The sequence below is a fragment of the Anser anser genome (genome assembly GCF_964211835.1).
Source record: "Anser anser genome assembly, chromosome: 1".
NCBI lineage: Eukaryota > Metazoa > Chordata > Aves > Anseriformes > Anatidae > Anser > Anser anser.
The window spans coordinates 33,354,925-33,371,704 of NC_139720.1; the positions used below are offsets into that span (position 1 = coordinate 33,354,925).

At 39.0% G+C, this 16,780-nt stretch overlaps 1 protein-coding gene and 1 long non-coding RNA gene across 4 annotated transcripts in view; one reads left to right on the plus strand and one right to left on the minus strand.

The window, feature by feature from the left end:
* ANO6 (anoctamin 6) overlaps nucleotides 1–16,780 on the plus strand; it is a 77,109-nt gene that overhangs the window by 47,095 nt on the left and 13,234 nt on the right. For all 3 annotated transcript variants that reach the window (XR_014587232.1, XR_014587233.1, XM_083845545.1), the window contains exons 7-17: nucleotides 956–1,071; nucleotides 1,783–1,917; nucleotides 3,186–3,291; nucleotides 4,572–4,632; nucleotides 7,792–7,937; nucleotides 9,377–9,454; nucleotides 10,963–11,188; nucleotides 12,065–12,234; nucleotides 12,808–12,905; nucleotides 14,281–14,411; nucleotides 15,187–15,392. Coding sequence is in view for 1 of the 3 variants with exons in the window: in XM_083845545.1 (XP_083701671.1) it covers nucleotides 956–1,071; nucleotides 1,783–1,917; nucleotides 3,186–3,291; nucleotides 4,572–4,632; nucleotides 7,792–7,937; nucleotides 9,377–9,454; nucleotides 10,963–11,188; nucleotides 12,065–12,234; nucleotides 12,808–12,905; nucleotides 14,281–14,411; nucleotides 15,187–15,392 (1,473 nt within the window). In the remaining 2 variants the exon portion in view is untranslated. The remainder of the gene's footprint in view (nucleotides 1–955; nucleotides 1,072–1,782; nucleotides 1,918–3,185; nucleotides 3,292–4,571; nucleotides 4,633–7,791; nucleotides 7,938–9,376; nucleotides 9,455–10,962; nucleotides 11,189–12,064; nucleotides 12,235–12,807; nucleotides 12,906–14,280; nucleotides 14,412–15,186; nucleotides 15,393–16,780) is intronic.
* Nucleotides 14,387–16,780, minus strand: part of LOC310903126 — a 28,857-nt gene continuing 26,463 nt past the window's right edge. Inside the window, exon 6 of the long non-coding RNA XR_014587286.1 lies at nucleotides 14,387–14,797. This is a non-coding gene — a long non-coding RNA (uncharacterized lncRNA). The remainder of the gene's footprint in view (nucleotides 14,798–16,780) is intronic.

Consider the following 16,780-nt stretch of genomic DNA (forward strand, 5'->3'; position numbering starts at 1 on the left):
AAGAAATGGAGAAAGTGGGAGGTCAGGAATGGGAACTACTCGAGATGTTTCGACTCTACTTAAAATATTCAGGAGGCCTTAAAGGATTTCAAGAAAATCTTTAAGTCAGAATCAAGACAAATCATGTTTCTTGGAAGTAACCCAAAGCTTTACAGGACAGAATTAATAGCATTCGTGACTATCCATTTTTAAGGTTGTCTTTTAAAGATTTAAAACCTGCCTTGCAAGCTATTTCTATCATGGCGTGGGGAATTTGGACTCAATATGCCTTATAATTAATGACTGTCTTTTTATACAATTAAAATTATATATCACGGCTACTCTGAAAATCAAGAGTAACTTATATATTTCTAGAAAAGTGACTTTTCTTGCCACATCACAGATACAGAATGGAAAATTCCACCAAATAAAACAGCCTTTATTGAAATAGATTTTCCAATAACCTGGTAAAAAACACAAGGATTACCTCTGTGTCAACTCTCTTTTAAATATAAATATAAAACAGAGACTAGACTCCCTGTATGTATCCCTTGGACTTTCCAGCCTTCATTCCAGAACAATATTGTTTTAAAGCAAATTACATTAACATGTTAGAGCTACTTAAAATCCATTTTAATGAAGTTCTGTTCTCTAATTAGACTGGATCCTTTTCTGTTTTCTATTGCTGAGTGCCAAGACACTGACATGGGCTTAGATTTAAGTTCATGGAGAGTGTCTGTTACTTTCAACCCACATATGTAAAGCTCTTGCTTTAGTATTCAGTGTCTTTCTGAAAACCTTCCATCCTGAATCCTGATGCATTCTTAGAGATGCTTACTGATCCTTTTCCTGGCTTGCAGTGACAAAAAGGCTATTCCAGGCTTTGGGTTCGTGGCACTGGGTCTGAGGAGATGAGAACTGATCCATGCTGTTTAGATTAATGGTGTCTTCTTCCCATGGTCCTTCTGTTTTGCAGTCTAGTTTTCGGCACCCATCAACAGATCCTGCCTGCCCAAGTGAACGATACCTCCTGTACAGAGAATGGGCTCACCCTAAAAACATTTTCAAGCTGCAACCCCTGGATTTTATCAGGTTAGTGCACATGAGGCAATGGCATGGAGCTGGGACAGGGGAGGGTCAGGCTGAAAGGGACTGTGTTAGGGAAAGGTTCTGCACCCAGAAGGTGGTCGGGCACTGGGACAGGCTGCCCAGGGAAGTGGTCACAGCACTGAGCCTGCTGGAGTTCAAGAAACATTTGTACAACGCTCTCAGACATACAGTCTGATTTTTGGGTGATCCTGTGCAGAGCCAGGAGCTGGACTCAATGATCCTTGTGGGTACCTTCCAGCTCAGGATATTCTGTGATTCAGTGACCCTGTGGTGTGACTAGGGCTTGACTAATGCAGAGGGAGCTAGGAATTTACATGACAGGTCTGGGTTTCGGGTGTCAGAAAGACACAGGCAGGTACATATACCTGTATCAGCTCATGCATGGAAGTATGCTTTGAACTTAGTTTCATGATAATTGGTTTCCAATTCATGAAAAGTCATCCATTTAAATTTTTTCTCTGCAAGGTATGATCTTTCTCTCTTTTTCCTTTTCTTTCCCTTCTTACCCTCTTATACAAGCATAAAAGTGGTGGTAGAAACACCATACTTCTGCAATACCAGTGTTCTGACCAGAGGAATGTGACAATAAGAGTTGGCACAAAATGTATGAAATGAAGAGTCATTTGAAATTTACTTGCATTTCATTTAAAAAACAAACAAATAAACAAAACCGTAAACCTTTCTCCTCCACAGGAAATACTACGGAGAGAAAATTGGAATCTATTTTGCTTGGCTGGGCTTTTACACTAATATGCTGATAGTAGCTGCAGTTGTAGGAGTTGGCTGCTTTCTGTATGGATGCCTGACAAAAGACAACTGCACATGGAGGTATTTGATCAGGCCTATTTTAATATTACACACAGTTTTGATCCATCCCCTACTGTACAAAGTTTGCAAGACATGGCATAATAAAAGAGACAAAATAAAAGAGCCTGAGAACAACAATGGTTATGGATTTGCAAGTCAAGGTATAAAATATGAGATAGAAGAGTAATAGATGTCCATGAACCATTAGAGTGCTAGACATCTGAGTTTATTATTTCTGGATTGTCTTCATATTTTGCTCTAGGTTACCACACCTAGTGTAGAAATAAAAAGAAAAGAACGATCATCAGAAGCCAATACAAATTTCTGTAACATCATTTTCAATGTGGGAATCCTTAAAGAATGTATCCAAAGACCATGATAAAACCCCTGAACTTTCTTTGCTCTGTTCTGAGAGAAGAAAACAGGAAGAGCAACAGCACAGGGGGCTTCAGCTGCCCAGGATACATTGGGAACAGAATCATAGTCATGACACAGATTTCCTCATCAGAATATGGTGAGATTGAGTCACGGCACAATGACCAAGGAAAAAACACTTGGGTCATTGTGCCAAATCACATATAGGACATCACACTGTACAGCCCCACTCAGGAATGGAGTTTACTTTTATAAATCATGCAGAAAAGCTCTTCCAGAGCTCCATTCCAGTGGCCACTTTATACTAATTTAGCCTTATTATCATTTAGTTAAATGGTTCATCTACCTCCCTGGTGTTTGTGTTGCTGATGTATTTACAGAAAGCAATTACATCACCTTTTAGCTTCCACCATACTGCATTAAAGGAGCCAAACTCTTTTGCCACCTCTTAGGAGACAGATCTACCATACCCATTTTCCAATTTGAGCCTCTTTACAGGACCACAGGGACTAGGTAGCCATTTCGGTTCTGCCATTTCGGTCCTTGCTCCAGAAGGCAGCCTTACTTTTCCTTCTCCTCTCGGGCTTGCCATGATAGCCCACCTGAGTGTGCAGCTGTGGGTTTCCTACTGAAGAGCATGAGATCTTTGAAGAGTTGTTTTGTTTTTAGTGTGAAAAATCCTGAGAAATACTACCATGTATAAGGGATGGAAGTTATTTTCCCTCCAGGTCATCCACTTTTGAGATGAGGGCTAAAAATGGAAACTGGGATACATTTGTGGGAGCGGGAAGGAGGGGAATTCTTGAGAGCAGATCCCTGGTTACTTATTTCTCACTTCCCTGACATTATTGCACTGTCCTTATGTGCACATAAGGACTAAAGAATTTAGAGTGACTGACTAGTTTTGTTTTTAGCCAAGAAGTATGTGATCCCAACATAGGAGGTAATATCATAATGTGCCCTCAGTGTGATAAAGTATGTACCTACTGGAACCTCACCAGCACTTGTGAATCATCCAAGGTAACTACATTTGCAGCTTATAGGCATGCTATTGAACTTTAGTTGCACTTTCCCTAGTACTACATCTAAAACAATGTTGTTCTTCACTAATCCCCTGCATAACTACTAGAGCTGTGCAAATACTTGTGCCTTTTGATACAGCAACTGAACTGAAAAAAAGTTAAAACAACAACTAAAAAAAAGGTCCACTTCGATCTAAAATGAAAAAAGTTGCTCCTTTTTTTTTATGTCACATAGCCCCCAAATATTTGATATGGGTCTAAAATATTTTTGATTGAAAATGAAATACCGTGGCTTCATTTTGAGTTTCTTCTTTCTTTTTTGCAAAGCAAAACAGAACAAAACAAACATTCAATCACTAAAGTCTTGATTCAGTAACTGAGTTTATTTTGCCTAGGAAATGTTTAAAGCATGTTTTGACATTTCTAAATACTCCTTCCTCCCTCCCCAAAGAAGTTAGCTGAAGCTGTGCCTTGAATTTGACCTGAGTTGTCAAGGAGGATATCAGTACCTGGAGAGGCTGATGTTAGCCATGACAGGAGTTGTGACTTAGTCGTGTCCTGTTAGCCATGACATGGCCAGGATTTTCCTCTAAATTTCTGTCTGGGGACTTGCCTTTCTTTCCCCATTAACTTGTGTCACAAGGCCAGTGTTAGCCTTTTGTCATTCCTTCCATAGATTCTGTCATTCCAAAGTGGCAATTTTTCAGCTGTTCATTAAAAATATTTTGCCCAGCTATACTGAATAGCATTGCTTGAGCACACTCAAAGGACAAAAGAAAGAAAACATGGAAAAAGATACGATGGAAATAAAAGGCAAATTGTCACCACTGAGGTATCTCATCAGAATGTGTTTTTACTAACTAGCTTGATTTGTTGTCATCTCACTCATGCAAAGCAGATGTGTCCATTGCCTTTTTGTGTCTGTATTAAAAATACATAGCTGTATACTGATCTCCCAAACCAGAAGCATTGTTTCCCTCTTCCTATGCAACAGATGGAAGGAAGTTTGATAGTACACTATTTTACTATCCTCTTGCTGTATATTTGGCTTATACTTTTAATTCCAGGCTTTGCATTTAATTTCCTTACTTTACTGGAGAGTATATTGAAAGAAATTGAGGAAACACTATCAATAAAGATTGTTTATTAAACTACACAAAAGCTAAAAATCAACTCGTTCAGTAAGCAGCTTCAGTTCTGGGTCAGTGTAGAAGTAAATACTAGTCAACTATATTTCAAGCCTTTTTTTTCTGTTCTCTTTTTTTTTTTTTTTTCCAGAAACTCTGTATATTTGATAGCTTTGGAACCCTGGTGTTTGCAGTATTTATGGGAATATGGGGTAAGTCAATTTCAACAACAGTGGTTTGTCATCTAATTTTGGCCAAGCCTACAGCATCAGCCAAGAAAATGTAGATAAATTTACAACTACTTCATTTTCTAACACTCAGCAATTCACCAGTAGGTAGTTCAGCAAAAGATATATATGTTCACAATACCTCTTTTTAGCATCACAAGAAAACAACAAATTGTAGAACTTAAATATTGGTCTTCTGAGTCTGTTTTGTTTGGTTTGACTTGGAGAACAGTCTGAGAGAAGTGAGTAGATGTTCATCCAGCAGGAGCCACATGCTTAAGTACATCTGGCAAAGGAGCTGTTTTTCTCCAAAGAGACTTGGAGCTGCCTATGCCTATTAAACTGCTCCGAAAAATAGTCTTTTATTGTATTTCCCAGACATTTTCCTCCTGTCTTCATTTAAGAAACTGATTTTGTAAAAATGTAGTAGTTGCAAGCACTAGAGATACCTTTTATCTGAGAAAATGTATCTGAAACCAGGATATCTCCTGCGAGTGAAACCACTTGGTACTGCATTTAAGGGATTAGGCAAGGTTTATTTTCACATACTGGGTTTTGTTTGTTCATATCAGCAACCTTGTTAACTGCCTTTTATTGCACTGTCTTATCCAGAAATTGCCAAAGTAAGCTAATGTTATGTGTGTATATGTTAGGTGTGTGTTTTCTTTGTAAAACACATTATATCTTTATTTTCCTATGATGACCTAACATTCTTTAAAATGGCTACATCTTTAAATAATTTTAAAATGAAAGGTATCACTTCAAGAAGATTTCTTTCAAAATACATGTAAAAATCAACTTTCACCTAAATTAAAAAAAAAAAAAGAACTAAAATGTAATCTTCTGTCTATTGTGGTCTTCTTCTGTCATCAGAGCAGTTGATTTATTTGTAATTTGCTTTTTAATTAAAAATTGTGTTTCCTGTTTTGAAGAATAGCTCCAAGAGTAATAATTGCAAAGCTAAGCTGCTTGGTTATAGTGATGGCTGCAAGGTCTATTAGTATTCTCATCCCAAGTCCACTGTACAAAGAGGTGAATTGTATTACAGTAATTTGGTCAAAGCTGTACTGAATCCAAATGACCCAGGGTCCTGGTGCAATTCCAGCTGTAATTTCCATTGCTCTAATACATTTGTAGACCTCCTGGTCCAAAATAATTAAAAGACTATTAGATTTTGAGATATATTATTGCATCATTAACACCAATGCACTTTTTAAGAAGTTGATTTTTTTTTTTTTTGGTATAATCCCTTCAAAGATGTTAAAGCACCATAAAACATCAGGGAATTTGGCCTCAGGAATTAACCCCCTGTACATTAAAGCTCTGGATGAGCGCTTCTGACAGCTCTCCCATGATAGCTCGAGCAGGTTGGCAAAGCTCCTGAACAAGGAGCAGCTTCCACTTCACTTGCTGCCATCACTGGAGACCCTTCCTGAGTGAGATCAGTTACACAAACACGTGTTCTCCAAAACAGCGATTCAAAATAAAAGAAAAAGCATCAAATACAGCAGCAGCTCCTTCCCTGTTCAGAAAGATGCAACTTGGCTACTGGGGTACTTTGGCCAGTAGAAGGTGTTTTTGTACTGGGGCTGTGGGAGCTGCCCCTGTGTTATGAGCCCTCCTTTTGCTGTTACCACAGGTGGGGGCCCTGCACCCCTGCCCTCCCCAGCAGCAGCTGGATTTACAGCTGGAGCAAATCAGGGCAGCACGAAGTTTCCTGTGAGTGGGCTGGGGCCCCAGCTGGCACTCATAAGTTCCTATAAGAAGCTCTGCTTGCTCTGCAGGCAGAGGCAGATGTGATCTTCTGGCCAACTGCTTGGAGCAGTCTTTGTGCTTGTAAGCATGAGGTAGCAGAGAAATCCTTGTGAAAGAGGCTCCTGAGTAATCAGGGTGGGAGGATTTCCTGAGGTTTGGCCTGTATGCAGATGGCAAGGTCATCTCACAGCTCAGCCCGTGGAGGTTACTGATTTTTAAATGCTTCAGTCTGGGATTTATTGACCACACCTGATTTTCGAATCGACCTTTAATGTTCGGACATGTAACTGCATGCCATCGATGTTTCATCATTCGGGATGAGGTGCCAAACTTTTGGAAAAAGAAACAACAATAAAAAAATTAGGGGTTAATTACTCCCAGATAATGGGAGAAATGAGAGAAGTGGTGAAGGGATGCTCACTCCTCCTGGAGGCAGTGCTGCAGAGCCGTTAAATCTGAGGATGTGCTGTTGTCAGTAGTAAAGCATCCCCTTGCTCTGGGGAGCATTGCCCTGACACCCATGTCCTGAGCCTCCAGCCTTCTCAGCCGGGTCTGTCATTGCCACTGATGCCAGGCCTGTCTGTATCACATCTCAGGCTGAGATAATGAGTTTGGCTGGACTGATGTCTTTTGAGCACCGCTTAGGCATCTGTGTACCTGATCCCCCTAGTGCTTGCAGCCCCATCTGTGTATCCGATCCCCTTAGTGCTTCCAGCCCCAGGAGCACAGTCCAGGGAAACTCCTGCCCCAGCCCAAAGGGTTTCAAAGCTCCATGCCATGCAAAAAGATCTGCAGCTGCCTCAGATTCATGCTAGCAGAGGAAGAAAGTTGTGTTTAAGCAGTTTTGCCTGAGCTAGCATCATTGGTTCACATAGTCTGTGAGCTGATCATTTGTCCACACAAAAATTGCAGATTGAACAAATACAAGCTTTTACCTGTGGCAATTTTTGGCATACTGAGGTTTTCTTTTTGAGAAATCCAGCATTCTCCAGCATTTTGTCTTCATCTATCCAAACAGCTTGCTTTCTTATGTATCCCATGATAAACTTTTTCAAAAATAGTCAGTAATATGAAATCCAAAGTGTTTATATTTCAGCTTTAGGCAGAAAGAAAATAAATGTACGTGAGTTCTTTAGCATGTGCTTGCAACAGCACTTGTCCCAGGTTTCTCTTATTAGAGTACCTAAACATCCAAAGCAGTAATTCCATAAAGAAGCAGGTCCAGTTATTTTCTCCCCCACAGGTACTTGGCACCATCACGCCAGTCAATAAGGGTTTAACTCCATGTCTGTCGAAAATTGTATGGAAAACTGAGCCACATGTTATAGCCCAGAGGTTCAGTGTCCAGCAACCACATGATATTGCTCTCTTTGTTTGTCTCCTGGACAGTTACTTTGTTTTTGGAGTTTTGGAAACGAAGGCAGGCTGAACTGGAGTATGAATGGGACACGGTTGAGTATTTAGAGCAAGAAGAACAAGTGCGCCCCGAATATGAAGCTCAATGTACTCATGTGGTAATGAATGAAATCACACAGGTAAGGAATAATTTGGTAACCGGTCACAGCTACTGCAATAGGCATGTTTTGAGAGTGTGCTATGAAAATGATGAATCTGGACTGGAGCTGTATAAGGTGATTCAGGGAGAGCTGATAAGCTGGCCTGAGAATAGTGAGCTTATAAATTCCAGATGTGTGGAAAGGAATTAGTACCTGATTCTAGGCACCTTGTAGGTGCTTGTTGGAGGAGCTACTGAGGCTCCTGTGTCATTAATGAAGAGAAGTAGGCGTTGTACCTAGCTTAGGAGACTAAGTCTACCTTATTGAATGCCCAAATCAAAGATTCTGTGCTGCTGCAAGAGACCAAGATCACAGAGCACTTGCTATCTTTAACTAAGAATACATCAGGAAAAAGAGTGAAATGGAGCAAAGGATGTTACACTATGTATAAAGACAAGACTTACTTTTTTTAACCAAAAATATTTCTGTTTGAAACATGTATAAATAGTTATTGTTGCCAAGTGCATGTGGATGCAACTACAATTAATAACAGTAAACTCACGAGGACAAGGGTAATCCTCAATTCAATGAAGTAGGATTCATATCTATGAGGATCTTAGTTTAAATCTCTATTTATTATACATTTTGAGTAGCTTCAACTTCTGTAGCTCACTCCAGCTCAGCTTCACTTTTTATTGTTCTCTGTCAATATATTACTCTGGTATTTATCAGATCATTTGCATTGCTTTCACATTCCATCCATATTACACTAATGTTTATTAGACAGCACTTGAAAAGTTTCAAAATTAACTGGCATAGTTGAAACTATCCAATATAGCTCTTCTTTTTATATCTTGTACTACAAAAAAAGAAAAAAATTATTCTATTTAAAAGCTTATAAACCTATGCCACTTTTAATATATAAAGTCTTAGCTAGAAAGTTCCTTTCAGACAATTCAAAGAGTGATGAATATGTTAAAAGATAATGGTTTTGCTCTTCAGAGATCCTATAGAGACTCATTGATTTTTCACACCACCACATTGAAGTAGACATTTTCCCTTTGAGAAATATAAAGATCGAGAAGCAAAATTTTAGTGAATGCTAATTTCAGCCCATGAAGTTTGAAAGCCAATGGTGTGGATACCATGGCCAGCCAAGAAGGATGGGTCCATTCAAAAGGACTATGCAGCCAGGCATAGCTGAAGTCAGTACGAGCTGAGCACACACAGCCACTGTGGAAGTCATTTTTATCTTAGAATGGACAGTAAAAAGAGACACCTGTAATCAGATAGGACTTTTGAAATCATGAATAAATGTGGGTTCCATGGATAACAAAGCAGGAAAGAAAAAAAAGGCAGGGATTTCTTTTCTCTTCTTTTTTTCTACCCTCAGTATCACAAAGGGCTAATTAGAGTAAAAAAGAAAATACGAAGAAAAGATCGGGTGCATCCTTGATCTGTTTCTGAATCTTTTACAGCAAGAAGAACATGTGCCATACACTGCCTGTGGGAAGTGCATACGTATGACTTTCTGTGCAAGTGCAGTCTTCTTCTGGGTAAAGTTCCTTTATTCTTTCACCTCATGAATTCACTTCTTCAGTAAATGTCTTAAAAAAAAAAAAAACTTAACCTGAACAAAAGGTATCAAAAGAATAGGATCAGCTGGATTTCCATCTGATGCATAAGACAAGACCATAAAGTATGGACCCACATGGACAAGGTAGTTTTAGTCACCATTAGAATACAGTCAATAGAAAATATGTATCAAAATATCCCACAGCTGTAGCTTGTGAATGTGGTCCATTGTTTTTTCCCTCATTACTTTAAGATAAATGTCTTTACTTTCGTGGGGGAAGTAGTGGCAAGGGGTTTTTTTATATGCTGTCCTCCCTGCCGGTGTCCGTCCTACTTGCTCCAGCCATTTGGTTCAGTATTGTGTCTCACAGCACTGAACCTCTTTCAGGTTTTTTGTTTCACTTAGAAGAGCAAAGCTGGGAGCTCTTTAATCTTCCAGAGCTGCTGCTTTAATTAAAACTAAAACTTGAAAGAAATCCAGTCACCCATGAAACAATAGATAACACGGTGAGCATGTCCAGAGAAGTTGTTGCCTTGAAAAGCTCAGTGTTTTAGCATGCTGCTTGTTCTCCTCGCCTGTAGCACAAGCAGCAGCTGGGAAAGAACTCGTCCTAGATAACACAAGACAGGGCAGCACCAAGGCAGTGGTGGCTGGCAGCCTGGGGGAGCCTCAGTTAACACAACTGAAACACAAAGAGAAGAAGACTGGCTTGCTGTTGGGTTTAAATAAACTTCAGGACTTCAGACTGAAAGGAAGAGATTTGATCTACTTTTGTCATTGTGTTACTGTACTCTCTTATTATGTGCTGGGAGTGTGGAAGTAGGCAAATTTATGGCATTTTGCAGCAAGGATAGTAAGTAAAAGATTCCCAGCTCCTAGGATCTTAATCTGAATGAGAACTAGCAAGAAAGAGAAGCAGAAAGAAAAGAGATGGCAAGTAATATGGGGTGTCTGGATTACAACTCTTGCATGTCACATCACTTGGCTTAAAATGTGTCTGTTTCTTCAACGGGTCTGTAGTCTGCAATATTATCAGGTGTAAGAGCATCTACAGCCCCCTCCATGGTCAGGGCAGACCTAGCACATTTGCCGCCCTGCTAGCACATTTGCAGTCCTGACAATTGCCTGGTGTCAAGAGAGGGAGGTTTCTTCCTAACTCCTGGAGCCATTGCATGCCTCGAGGCATTAGATTTGATTACGCATCTCATTATCTTAGCTCGCATGGCAACAAGGCTTGTTATTAGTCATAAAACAGACCATCTCTTTTTGTTACTGCAGATTGACTGTGATACATGAAAAATGCTTCTTTTATGGATTCTAGATTTATTGCCTTCTATTTTATTTGAGACTCCTCTTGCACTCATCTTGTGTGATGGAATAAAAGGCACACAATCACTTTCTTTTGCCTATTGTAAAATGCATTTCAGACTAACTTTTCCCCAAAGCCAGTGGTTCAACATTAACATATTTCTTACATTCTCTTGGCAGATTCTTTTGATTATTGCTTCAGTTATTGGAATCATTGTCTACAGGCTCTCCGTTTTCCTGGTGTTTTCTGCCACATTGTCACGGCACATTAATGGCACACAAGCAATCCACAAGTACCTGACTCCACAGACAGCCACCTCAGTAACTGCTTCACTCATCAGCTTTGTAGTCATTATGGTTCTCAACATCATCTATGAAAAAGTAGCAATCCTGATTACTGACTTCGGTATGTCTCTTCTATGCCTCAGATTGAAATTTTGGCTTAAATAACAAGCAAAAAGAACATTTATATCTAAAGGAAGAATGCCAGTGAATGAATACCTCTACCACGTATTTCAGAATTTTCCCACCAAATTATACAATGCCATACAGAATTTTTCAAATACAGATTTTTCTCAGTATCAAAGGAATATGATATTCTGCTCTTTGCCTGAAAACTCCTTGTATAGCCAGCATGGAAGATGAAAGATGCTTGTAAAACAGACAAAGCAAAGAAAATTACTATAATAACCAAGCTTTATGAAAACAGATCAGTAACGCATAACACATTCGATTACATTAGCTTTTGTTTATGAGGAGAATAGCTATTTTCTTGTAAATAAATGAAATAGGGTCACTGTTCCAAAGCTAGATACTATTCCCTTGTTATTAAATAGATAAACAGTAACAAATATTATTATTCTTTATATCCAGGCCATCAGCATTAAAGTAGGTATTTACTTCAGATGTGTGTGGTGTTTTAATATAGTTTCATTTAATACTGTTTCATCAGTTCAAAGTGTTACACTTGCATCTCTCCCAAGTGTGCTGGATTTGGAAGAGTCTTTTCCTGAGTTATTAGTATTTTTGCTTGCTCTTTTTCTTTATCATCAGAGAACAAATTCTTTCCTTTTTACAACCCATATAGTTTTAGAATTAGCATAATAGGTACGGTATACATAGGGATTATATACAATCTAATTCATAATGCTCTCAGTCATATTAAGGAATACAAGGCACACACATACTTTTCCAGCTGAGGCTCCAAAGCAGCTTGTAGGTAACTTGTAGGTTGGGCTTTTTTTTTTTCTTTTAATTATTTGTTGTGGTTTTTTAATTGCAGAGCTTCCAAGGACACAAACCGATTATGAAAACAGTCTGACCACAAAGATGTTCTTGTTCCAGTTTGTCAACTACTATTCTTCGTGCTTCTACATAGCCTTCTTTAAGGGTAAATTCGTAGGTCACCCTGGAAATCCTGTCTATTGGCTAGGAAAGTATCGCAATGAAGAGGTAAGAATATATCCTACTGCTTGCTTTTAAAAACAAGAGCCATTAGTCCAGGTATTCTTCTGCACTTTGGGTTGTATAATGTGGTAGTATGTATTTAACATGAGGGTTCAAAAAGTGACTGCTTCCCAAGCCACTTGCCTCCTTAGTATAAATGAAAATGATGCAAGACCAGCTGGGCTTAGAAACGTATTATTTGTACCCAGAGAAGCTCATTTTCCTCTGGTCCAACTATCTGTAAATCAGCACACAGGGGAACAGGAGCACATGCAGGAACATCAGTAGATGCACTCCTGTTCTGATCCTCACCTGATGACAGTGCAGTACAAAGCTGCATGGCTTCACCTGGTATTTCATGCTTTTAGTAGTGTCCTGTCAACCTATCACATGTGATCATATTTGGCCTGCAATTGGCTCTTGTATTAATTGCTGGAAAGGTTTGCCTAAATAGCCTTCCTGTATAGCTTAAAGAAATGTTATCACAATAAACCAGGAATTCATTATTTTAAATGCTTCATTCATGCCTGAAAAGTTTCCCAACTTCTTTTTTTTTTTCATGTTTCTCCCAACCTTTAGTGTGATCCAGGTGGATGTCTCCTTGAACTCACAACTCAGCTTGCCATCATAGTAGGAGGTAAAGCAATCTGGAACAACATTCAAGAAGTGCTTCTTCCGTAAGTTCAAACTATTAAGGAATCTGCTCTTTCATATTTGAAAGATGCTGCTTTTACTTGACGTGTTCGGGCATTTGGCCACTAAATTTGAAGTGAGCATATTGTATTCTGAAAGAACAAGACTAGTCTTTTGGGGCCTTTTTAGACAGTTTGGATATTTTCGCTCTGGTAGTTTTGAGCTCCTGTCTCTGTCATTTTGACTGATTTTAGTTCTAATCAGAAGTGTTTCCCTTGTCTGCAGATCAGATTTAACGTGTTTCAGGCTGTATACTTAAAAATGAGGCAACAGAAGTGCTGAAAATATTGAACTAAGTACGGTTGCTTAATATTGAATGGAATGACTGGTTATACATTTAAAAATTATGCATACTTTACTAATTTAACTCATTTAGTTTTATGGTTAGTTTTGAATTTCATAGTCCATAAATATTCTCTTTTAGAGTCGCAGATCTTTGGAAGGTCATGTTTAATGTAAACAAGAAGCAAAGATGCAAAGATCTTCTCTAGATGAAGATACTATCCAGGGCTCTGTTCCAGCTCCCAGGACTTGCTGTTTATTTTATGCTGATCAGTGACTATTTATATCACTTGGAGTAGGGAACTCCCAGTTTGCTTATGCCCTCCTGAATGCCATAAACACCAGACCACAACATCATATTCCCTCTGGTTGCAGTTCTTCCAAGCCCTTTTGCTGCACAGCAAAGGGACTTCAAAGCATATCATAAATACTGTGTAGGGTTGAGACTAGGGTGCTTTGCTGAGTTATGGTTCCTCCATACCCAAATGCTCTGTATATGCTTATATTTTTTTGATTGTAGTCTATTGACTACTGAAAATACCTACATCCAGTTCACCAGTTTTCTTAAATTTGCATGTAAGCCTTTCAGTCACAAATATCAATCCCAGAGAAAGTGACGGAGCAGCTAATCCAGGCACAAGAAAGTCATCGGGAGTAGCCTTTGACACTGTCACCTGTAAGATCCTCACAGACAAACTGTTGATGTACGGGATGAACAGACAGTGAGGTGGATCACGTCTAACTAGAGGTCTACATTTAGCTTCATTTTCTGCTACCCTGAATTTTTTGTGGTCATTCACTTGTACAACATAAGTATAAACCACTACAATTCTGATTTGTTACCCTTTTACATTGTGGTTACATATAACTACTTTCAGGGTAAGACAACAGAAAATTATACTCATGTTTGAAGGAAGTTTTCAGTAATTCAAGAAAGAATAACTGAAAATCACTGTTCAAAGCTATAACAGCACAAAAGCCTTTTTTTTTTCCTTTTTTTTTCTCTTTTTTTTGCATTTACTGAACTTTGTAGGCTATTTTACCAATTTTAGTGGTCTTTTTCCCTCTGACTGACAGTTGGGTTAAGAATCTAATTGGAAGATACTGTGCAGATGCTAGATCAGAAAAGATTGTTCCACGCTGGGAACACGACTACCACCTGCAGCCCATTGGAAAACTTGGATTGTTTTATGAGTATCTCGAAATGGGTAAGTACTCACTTAGTTCCAATTTTCTTATCTGTGCTAGATACAAATATGCTCTGAAGAAAATTTTCATGCAAGCAATGCTTAATACGTTTAAAGACACAGATGATATGAAGTTTTTAGAGAGCAAGTTTTGATTTGTCATTGTAGTTTGCAAGTTTTTATTAAGCAGCTATGGCTCAATTTGACTTATAGCTAAGAAACAGAGCAAGTGATTGTATAAGGAGGTGTACTGCTGCTCCTTTGCCCCATTCTCCAAGAAGCATGTCCAGAAGCCAGAACACTGCTGCATGCTAACAACATAGCAGCAGATTCCTGTATCGACCTGCTGGGTCTTCAGTCACTTACATATTGCTGGCAGTACTCCGGTTTGTTTGCCACCATCCGTCCTGCAACAGAACTGCAGCACACTTGTCACAGCACCCAGACACCCATAACATCATTTGTTAGCACAGGCTGTGCAACACAGCACTGAGACACCTAGTCATTAGATTTCCAAGTCTACACGGTGAAGACATGGGAAAGTAATGGCTGTTTAAATTCCCCTGACAGTTCCTCTTATGTGTTGTGAGTTTTAACATTTTCCTGTCCCCTCCACCTAGCAGGTTTTCCAGTACTATTGTGCTCATATATTCTCATGCACACGTTGGCTGAACATAAGATTCGCTAGGAACTCTGCTACTCTTTCTCACAGTTTGAGTAAATAAGTATATATGCTCATATATGTTTATCTCCTGTAAATGAAAGCATCCGTGTTTGTGACCTCTCCCTTTGACAGTCATACAGTTTGGCTTTGTCACCCTGTTTGTGGCATCATTTCCCCTGGCTCCTCTTCTGGCTCTTTTTAACAACATGCTGGAAATCCGGCTGGATGCATGGAAGCTGACGACCCAGTTCAGACGCATGGTGCCACAGAAGGCACAAGACATCGGCGCATGGCAGCCCATCATGCAAGGCATAGCCATTCTGGCCGTGGTGACCAACGTAAGTACGGTGCCAGCAGTTACCAAAGGTAAAATGCCTTCACTGCAAGTGTTACATCCAGATGTGGGAATGCCACGTGTATCCATGTGTGTCATGCCAAACTGGCTACAGGTGAAGCACATAAATTATCCCAAATGAATTACAAGCTTCAGAGTTTAGTTCCTGTGAATTAGGCTTTTAGTTATTTTTCAGATGTTTTGGAAATATAGCTACTGTATAAAATATTAGGCCTAAATAAAAGAAATATTTGGAGTAGCTAAAACATTCGTAAAAAAAATATTGCATATGAAGATGCACATCTTTCCTAAAATTATAGCACATAATAGGTACTTTTGGAGAGTCTACAACTAAATGCATTAATTTTGAAAAACAAAATGTTGGAGTTTAGCTAAGTTATGACTGACAGTTGTTTCCAACTGTTACAATTCTTATGGTCATGCCTTTGTAGTTGAGTTTGGCTTTGAGAAATTTTGCACAGAAAGCAGCAATTCAGCTTCTTCTTGATGTATTTAAAAATATGATGTATGCTCAAAATTGCAGCACTTACTTTTTGAGATGGGAATGAATTTTCTGAGAATTTGCAAATGAATCCATTTTTTATTTGCAGTTAAAATTAATTTTGATAAGAATTTCTTTAAAATATTTAGAAAACTTTAATTCTTCATGAATATGCTATTAACAATGAAATTCAGATATTTTAAAGTTCCCACATTGCTAATTCACAAAGATCTTGTACAGGAGGCTGCATTATGGGAAGAAAATAATCCAAATAACCCATTGGATTTTTCCACTCTGAGTTGTTGAATTATTTATTATTAAGGAGTAGCTAATATGTATTGTGTTTCTAAATTTCCACTGTTACCCTCAAAAGAGCAGTGACCACTCTTTTCCTCTGCCAGTAATTGTCCGTAGTTAGCAGCCTTTTCCAACAAGGCCACCATTTTCTACTCTTGCCACTGAGATTAAGGATTCATTCTGACACACCTAGAGATGGCCACTTCCCCCAGGACCTTCTCCTTGCAGTAACAGCACCTTATTGCGCTCACTAGGAGTTTCTGGAGAAACCAGTAGAGTCTGAAGATGGAGTTCGCCTCCACCTAAGCTGCCACAGGAGTCTCTGCCTGTTTTGAGGATGGTGGAATTTGGGTAAGAGGAAGGAGATGGAAATGAACGCTCTACCATAGATAGTTAGGTGATTCATTTCACGTAAAAGAGCAGGTACTCAGGTATTTGAAGACTTCCCAAAATGGCTATAATTCCTTTCTAGAATTTTATCTCACACTACAGAAATTTAGTAGGTATTGTAAACACAAATAGGATGCAGAGTGGAGACTCAGGACAACATAGAAGCAGAGAAATAAACATGGAGAAGTGTTGGAAGTAAAAAA